At 45.4% G+C, this 8,433-nt stretch overlaps 1 protein-coding gene across 1 annotated transcript; it reads left to right on the plus strand.

Annotated features, from left to right (window-relative positions):
- The first annotated feature begins 1,201 nt into the window (after positions 1-1,201).
- LOC145397795 (uncharacterized) lies at positions 1,202-2,269 on the plus strand. The gene is made up of 3 exons (XM_080270817.1): positions 1,202-1,540; positions 1,706-1,875; positions 2,173-2,269. The coding sequence occupies exons 1-3, from the start codon at positions 1,202-1,204 to the stop codon at positions 2,267-2,269; spliced, it is 606 nt and encodes a 201-aa protein (XP_080126943.1).
- Positions 2,270-8,433: the final 6,164 nt, after the last annotated feature.

Below are 8,433 nucleotides of genomic sequence, written 5' to 3' on the forward strand. Positions count from 1 at the left end.
TTAGTTCTCCTACATCTGTCCCTTCCAGTTGTTCTCTTACATCTGTCCTTTTCATCGTTTCCCTCGTCCTTTCCTCTCCCTCTTCTTCGTCTGTCTGTCTTTACATGCCTCGCTATCTTCTCTCTCCTTCCGTTTCTCTCGCTCATATCCACCCTTCCTTCCTTCTTGTCTCTCCGTTTCCATTGTTTTTTCTATACTTCCCTCGCACAGTCCTCCCGTCTCCTGTTACTGTCTCCTTTTTTCTTTTTTTCCATCCATCTCATTCTCCTCTTTCCCTCACACCTTTTATTTCTCCTCTTTCCCTCACACCTTGTTCTTCTTTTTTTTTTTTTTTTTTTTTTTTTTTTTTTGTAATCCATGTTTCTGTATCTCTCATTCTTCCTTCCTTTCTGCTTTCCCCATGCATTTCGTCCATTCTATCCCTTCTGTTTACCTCTTCTTTTCTCTCTTCATGTACTTCGATCAGTGCTTTTTATTTCCATCTTTTTTGTTTCTCCATACTATTTTTCACCCTTCTGTCTCCTATTCACTGTATCCTTCTTCTCTTCTCCTTCGCTGTCTCTGTTCTTCCATTCCTCTTCCTATCGCCTTTCTGTTCTTCCCTCATCCCATCCTTCATTTTTTCTCGTATGTTAATCTCTTCCCTTTCTTTCTCTGTGTCCTCTCTTTCTTCATTCATCTATCACCCACTTTCCCTGTCCCTCTCTCCTTGCATTATTTCCATAGCTTAGTATTTTCTCTTCCTATCTCCTTTCTCTTATACCCTTTGCCCAGTCCAGTTTCCTCATTTATCTTACTCTTTTACCTTCCTTTTCCTGTCTCCTCTTTTCCTCCATTCACCCCTATGCACCCTTCTTGTTCCTCTCATCTTGCATTATCATTATTCTTGAGGTTTAGTCATAGATGGCTGAACCTTCTAGTGGAGAGCTTCCGTCGGCTGGTGTACAACCATTGGCTGCTTTCACACCAATTGACAAAGCCGTGCCTTCTCTAGATGAAATCAGGAAGGCAGTGGTTAGTTTGAAAAGTGGCAGAGCAGCTGGTGTTTATGACATCCCAGCAGACCTGATCAGAGCGGGGGGCGAAGCCATGATCAGGGAGTTACATGCAGTCATAGAAGCCGTTTGTCAGACTGGTGACATTCCTCCTGACTGGACAAAGGGTTTGGTCACCCTTATCTGGAAAGAAAAAAGAGACCAGCATGACCAGCAACTACCGCGGTAGGCTCAGTGTGCCAGGCAAGGTTCTTGCTCACATTCTTCTGATGCGTATCCGGGACCATTTGCTAAAGTTTCGGAGGCCTGAGCAATCCGGATTCACGCCCAAGAAGACTACTGTTGACCGTTTTCTGGCTCTTCGAGTTCTTGTGGAATGCCGTCTTGAGTTTCGACAAGGTCTGCTTGCAGCCTATGTTGATCTCAAGATGGCGTTTGACTCAGTAAATTGGGAGGTACTATGGGAACTCCTGCAACTTCGTGGGATCCTCGCAGGGATAATCCGACTGATTGCTGGCTTGTACTCAAACATTGAGAGTGATGTCGTGTGTGTGGGGGAGGGGGGAGGAGACATCTGACTTCTTCCCAGTAAGTTCTGGTGTAAGACATGGATGTGTCCTTGCTCGCACACTTTTCAACACATGTATAGTTTAGGTACTGGACAAGGCTGTGAATCGAAGTCACTGTGGGGTATCAATTGGCAATTTCAGGTTACCGACCTTGACTTTGCTGATAATGCAGTTATCCTAGCGGAGTCGCTGGTGACAATACTGAGTGCTCTCCAGGAAATTTCACGAGAATGCGAAGCCACTGGGATTAATGGACCCATGGGCCAGGACCAAGGTCCAGAATTTGGTGGCTTGTTGAGTGAAACAGTTCAGTCTGTCCAAGCATGTGGTGAGATGTAGAAGTCTTGGAAAGATTCACTTATCTTGTTATGATCCATAACAACGGTAGATCAGACAGTGAGATCTCTCGTTGTATTAGTGTGGCCTATGGGGTTATAGATTCACCCAATTCGGGTATTTGGACCTGTCTTTGTTTGTGTAGAAGGACGAAAGTTCGCATCTTCAAGGCGCTGGTGCTCCCTGTCTTAACTTTGTGGTTGTGAGACATGGACACTAAACAGCGACTCGAAATAGCGAATTGACTCCTTTGGTACCAAGTGTCTTCACAGGATCATGGGATATCGCTGGTACAACCAGGTGCGTAACGAGCGACTACTCCGTGAGACTGAATCGAGGTCTGTTACCCACATAATAAGTCAACGCTAACTCCAGCTATATGGGCACGTGGCCCTCTTTCTTGAGGCTGATCCTGCTCACAGGGTGATCTCTGAACGAGTTAACCCAGGGTGGAGGAAGCCAAAGGGAAGGCCACGTAACTCATGGTTAGAGCAGGTCAATTACTCTTGTCGGGAGATACTTAGAGGGGGAAGAGTCGCTGCCTGGATAGTTGCACAGAGGGACCCGCGTGGGTGGAGTCAGAGGGTGAGTGAGGCTTTGCGCCCCGCGGCGTTTTCCCCTTCTTGATCTTAATTAGTCATACTTCCTATCTCCTTTCCGATATTCCCTCTGCCCATTCTCCTTTTTCTTCCTCGTCTTGTTCTCTTCCCACTCCCTACCTTTTTCCTTTTACTTTATTCACCCTTCACACACCCTTCTTTTTTTTTTTCTTTTTTTTTTTGTTCCCTTGCAGTATTCTTGTAGTTTAGTCATGTTTTTGGACAGCATAAGCCAACCGGCCTATGCAGTAACCCTCTTTCATGCCTTCGTATGCTTTTTTGTTCTCTTATTCCCTTGATTTTTCTCTCAAGGCTACCCTTTGTCTTGTGTGTGTGTGTGTGCAGTCGAGAGCAGAAATTCGCTTCAAGTTTCCGTGTATCATGTGAGCCTGCCATTCTTTCAAATGCAAGAAGTTTATTTTAAGCCATTCAGTAAAAGATAATGATATGTTTTTTAAAGCACACCCGTCAACTTTTTGCCATATAGTGTAACTAGTGTACAAACTCATGCAGGGAGACGAAGCGAAATTCTGTTGTCGATTGTACATGTACACATGTTTGTAACAAAAAAAAAAAAAAAAAAACATGATTACTACTAAATGTAACTCTATGTAAGGGTCGTCTTCCTAGTTGCAACGGAGACTTTTTAGCACCTGTTCCTAAGCGATTTATTTTGCATAGTACACGTGAGCAGCTTCCTTTCCTTTGTGCTCTTTACATCGTTTTTATATCGACATCCTTTGCATCAGCCACATACAAGAGGATACAGAGGTGTATGGTGCAGAACAAATCGCTGATTAAATGGTGCTACGAAGTCTTCATTGCCACACAGCCCTCTCCTTCCAGCCCTTGTCTTATCTCGTCCGTGCCTTCACTGCCGCGTCCATCCATCCCTCTTGCTATCTGCTCGTGTGGCCAGCTTTCCTTTGCCAAACATGGGGGTATAATGGGAGCCAGTTTAGTGCTGGTGTCATGCCCACGTAACCACCTTCAGCCACTCCTTAACCTGGTCCATCCAATAATCTACTCATTTTCACCTCATCCACCTCATCCTCTCACCCTCACACTTTCTCCTTCTCCTTATCTTTCCCTAATACCTCCTTCTTTCCCTCCTTTCTCCCTCACACCTCCTTCTCCTCCTTAACTCTTCCTAACACCTTCTCTTCCTCTTCTCTCCTTCATACCTCCTTCTCCTGTTTCCTCCTAACACCTCATTTTCTTCCTTCTCTCTCTCTGTCACACACACACACATCCTTCTTTCTCGGCCACTCCTTAATCTGTTTCATCCAATAACCTACTCATCTTCACCTCATCCTCCACATCCACTCACCTTCGCATCTCCTCCATTTCTCTTTCTAGCTCTTTCTCTCCCTCCTCTCTCCCTCACACCACCTCTCCCTTCTTCTCTTCCTCTCGGCCACTCCTTAACCTGAACCATTCAATAATCTACTCATCTTGGTCTCCCCTCCTCATTTCCTACCCCCTCACACCCCCTTATCTCCTCGTAACACCTCCCTCTCTCCCTCCTCTCTCTCACACCTCCTTCTCCTTCTTCTCTCTCCCTCGGCCACTCCTTAACTTATTCCATTCAATAATCTGCTCATCTTCACCTCATTCTCTCACCCCCACAACTCCTCATCATCTCTTCCCAACGCCCCCTCCTCATCCTCCTCACACCTGCTTCTCCTTCTCACTCCCTAGGCCACTCCTTAACCTGTTGAATTCAAGAATTTACTCATGTTCACCTCCTCCTCTCCCTCTCACACCATCTCCTTCTCCTCCTCTCTCATACCTTTGTTTCCTCGTCGTCGTCGTCGTCGTCGTCGTCGTCGTCGTCGTCGTCCTCCTCCTCCTCCTCCTCCTCCTCCTCCTCCTCCTCCTCCTCCTCCTCTCTCCCTCACACCTCTTTCTCCTTATCCTCCTTTCCCCTTCACATCTTCCCCACTTTCCCTCACACCTTCTTCTCCTCTCTCTTTCACATATGCTTCTCTTTGCCCACACCTCTTTCGTAGTCCTTCACACCTTATTTTCTTCCTCTCTCTTCCTCACACCTCCTTCACCTCTTTCTCTCTCACCCGCACCTCCTTCTTCCCCCCCTCCTCTCTTTCTCTCTCTCTCTCTCTCACACACACACACACACACACACACACACACACACACACACACACACACACACACACACACACACACACACACACACACACACACACACACACCACTCATTCTTTTGCTGATTTTCTCCTTCCCTCCCACACTTCTTCCTCTCTCTTCCCCCCTCCCCCACCTTTTTTCCTCCTCTTCTTGCTTTCTCCCTCCCACACACCTCCTCCTCCTCTTTCTCCTCATGATCGTGACCATCATCATAATCATCACCATCGTCGTGGGTCGTGGTCGTGGGTCGTGGTCGTGGTTGTGGTCGTCGCTGTCGCCTTATTCCTTGATTCTTCGTTCCCTCAACCTCCTCACTTTGTTTATCCCCCACTCGCTCATTACGTCTCCCGTTTTCTCTTCTTATTTCCCGTTTCTTCTTCCCTTTTTCTTATGCATTTATTCCTTTCCTTCTTCTGCCACTTCTTTATTCTTCCATCCCTTCTGATGATTTTTCCTACACGCTGCTGAGTCGCCCTTCCCTTTGCTGACTATTCCTTCCCTCTACTGATTCTTCCTCCCCTCTGCTGAGTTTCCCTCTCTTCTGATTTGTCCCTCCCTTTTGCTGATATTTTCCTCCCTTCTGCTGATTTTTGCCTCCTTCGGATTTTCCCTCCCATCTACTAATTTTTCCCCCAAGTGATTTTCCCTCTCATCTGCTGATTTTCCCTCTCATCTGCTGATTTTCCCTCTCATCTGCTGATTTTCCCTCCCTTCTGTTAATTTTTCCCTCCTCTTGACTGAATTTCTCTCCCTTCTGCCGAGTTTCCCTTCCCTCTGCTGAGTCCTTTTGTTCTCTGCTGATTCTTCCTGTTCTCTGCTGATTGTTTCCTTGCATTGCCGAGTCCCATGTTCTCGCTGATTTTTCCCTCGCTCTGCTGAGTCCCCTTGTTGTCTGCTGATTTTTCCTGCCCTAAAAATGATTGACAATTTTTAGAAGTTTATTCTTGCTGCCACATGACGATTTTACTCAACACAGTGGAGACTTCTAGCAGGAAAGGTTAGATACAACCCTCATTAACCCGTTACTTCATCTTTCCTGAGTTGTATTAAATTATCTGCAAGTATAAAAAACAAAATAAAAAAATACGATTCAAGAAGTTATATCAGGTGGTCGGTGGCTTCAAAATGAGCTTTGTTGCCGTTCGCGTTTTTTTTTTTTTTTTTTTTCCCCCGAGCCAAAACATTTCTGACTGGAGAGTGTATTTTATGGGTCGTGTAAAACTCCTTCCTGGAAAATTATAAAAAGGCAGGCATATACTGTACGTTCACACACGCCTGGTGGCGCGGTTTATAGAGCGCTTGACTCCAAATTCAAGTGACCCGAGCACAAATTATTTGCGTGGGTGAGGTGAGCTCTCACCTGTCAAGTGTAGCTCAAGGCGCACTGGAGTGGAAGACCTGCAGGGGTTCGAAACCTAGCGGGGTAAAGATTAGACGGTCTGTCCCGCTGTGTCTATGCCTCATTTCAGTCTTGGTGAGGCTTGGTAGTGTGTCGGCGCTCCACAGGAGCAGCTAGGGCCAGCCTGTTGACCCCCTTAGGTTAGGATACTAGATTTAGGACCTGTGTATTTTCAGCCACTGGCTGCCATGAATAAATAAACCGAATTTTATTATCATTACAAAGAAATCGAAATTAAATTCAAACTCTTCGTCCTCTCGGTAGTATTCTAAGTGCCATTATAGGCTTCATAGCACCCGTTTCTCAGTGATTTTTTATGCCAATTGCTTGTTGGTATTCTGTTTTATACTATTTACATCGTTCTGATACCAACACAGTTTGCCTCAGTAACGCACAAGAAGATACCGAGTTGTCATATGTAGAGGAAATCGCGTAGGAAGAGGAGCTCTCCCATCTAAAATACGGCCCTCTGTTTCAAAATGTAAAGAACGGAAAAGGATGAGGTACATTTTTGATCGACTGTATCCTCCTTCATTTACCTTCCCACCTGCATCCGTGATCTAACCTCTTTACTACGTTTTATTTAATTATTTTTTTCATTTATTACGTGTTTTTTCGTTTTATTTTTGCTACCTCTAAACGTCTTTATGCAGTTTCGGAGAGACTCTGGAACTGGAGGGGTTAGACAGAGCCTCCATTAACCCCTTCCATGCGAGAGGCCTTTCTTAAGTTTATTAAAATCGTCTAGAAGTAGCAAGGGAGGATTGAAAAGACATCAGATTGAGGGGGTTACTTTCTCTCTCTCTCTCTCTCTCTCTCTCTCTCAAGTTAATCTACCTTCCCATTCTCCCTTAAATGATTCTACCCTTCCTTTCTCTGTTACTGTACCTCTCCCCCTGCCTTCCTATTTCCCTGCCTTGTTTCTCTTGACTGATTCTGTTTCTCTACTCGTCCCACCCCTACACTGGATTCTCACTCTACTTTCTTCCTCTGTTGATTCTGCCCTTCTCCCCTCAGTTACCTCTTTCCCCCTTCTGTTCTCCCCACCGTTTTTTGTTCTTATTTCTAGGTTGATTCTCCCTCCCTTCCCCCCTCCCTCTCTTTTATTAACCTTCCCTTCTACTTTGTGATTCAACCCCTCGCCTCCCTGATTCTACCTTTTTCTTTTCTGCGGCCACTTTGTTCCTCATCTTTTTCTCCCTATTTTTTGTTTTCTCCAGAATGTCACCTCTCTTTCTCTCCCCGTACCGTATAATTTTCTCTCTCCATCTCCTGCTTCGGCTCCCCGTCTCATCCTTCGCTGAATCTTCCTTCCTCCCCTTCTGCAACTTTTTCCTACACTTGCTATTATCATTTTTTCTTTCTCTCTCTCTCTCTCTTGACTGCTTTTAACTCTCGTCCTCTGTAACCTTGTGAGTGTAGCCCTCCACCTCCAAACTCCCTCCGATTCCTCTTTTCCTCCTCCCCCCACCTCCCGATTCCTCCCTTCCATAGAGGTAGGAGTAGGTCCCTTCAGTCCCTTCCTTTCCCCCATCTTTCCCCTCCCGCTGCCTGCACCTCAATTCCCCCCTTCCCTCTCCCATCTCCCTCCCTGCATCCCCCATTCATGCCCTCTCCTCTCCCCTGATCCTTCACCTCCTCCACGTCCTCCTCCTTCTCAGTTCCTCGTCTTCCCCATTTCTCCCCCTCCCCGGATCCCCAATATCACCCCTTTCTCTTCCCCGCCTTCAGATTCTCCCCCTCCCGTCTCTTCCCCCTCCCAATCTCGGCGAGTAACTGAACCCGGCCTGCTCCTAATATGCAGAGGGCACTCCTTTGTGGCGTCTCGTACACTTTCTAACAATAACAAGCAAGCAAAATAGTATCACTTTGTCTAGCGCTTATATCTTGGCACCTGACACTTCCCTTGACATCTGGCTCGTTACAGGTTAATAATATAAATAATGATGATGTTGGTAATAACAATAAAAATAATAATAATAATAATAATAATACGATGATGATAATAATAATAATGATAAAATACAACAATGACAACGACAAGTAAAAGAACTATACTACTATTACTACTACTACTACTACTGCTACTACTAGTACTACTGCTACTACTACTACTACTACTACTACTACTGCTAATCATCATCATCATCATCATCATCATCATCGTATAAATTCTTCCTTGAGGGGCAGCATATTCTTCCGTGCAATAAATGAGCCTCTGTCACAGGCCCGTGTTTTATGAGAGACGGGAGGCTTCGTGGCGCCTTGTCCATATCGATTTATTTTGTCTGGTATACCTTGACGTACCCATGTATTTTATTTGTGTAATTTTTATATCGTCATACTTGGCATTAAGAATATAAAAGAGGATATTGAGGTGTAAT

The sequence above is a fragment of the Coenobita brevimanus genome, chromosome 43 (genome assembly GCF_032717465.1).
Source record: "Coenobita brevimanus isolate Jiangsu-jjx chromosome 43, ASM3271746v2, whole genome shotgun sequence".
NCBI lineage: Eukaryota > Metazoa > Arthropoda > Malacostraca > Decapoda > Coenobitidae > Coenobita > Coenobita brevimanus.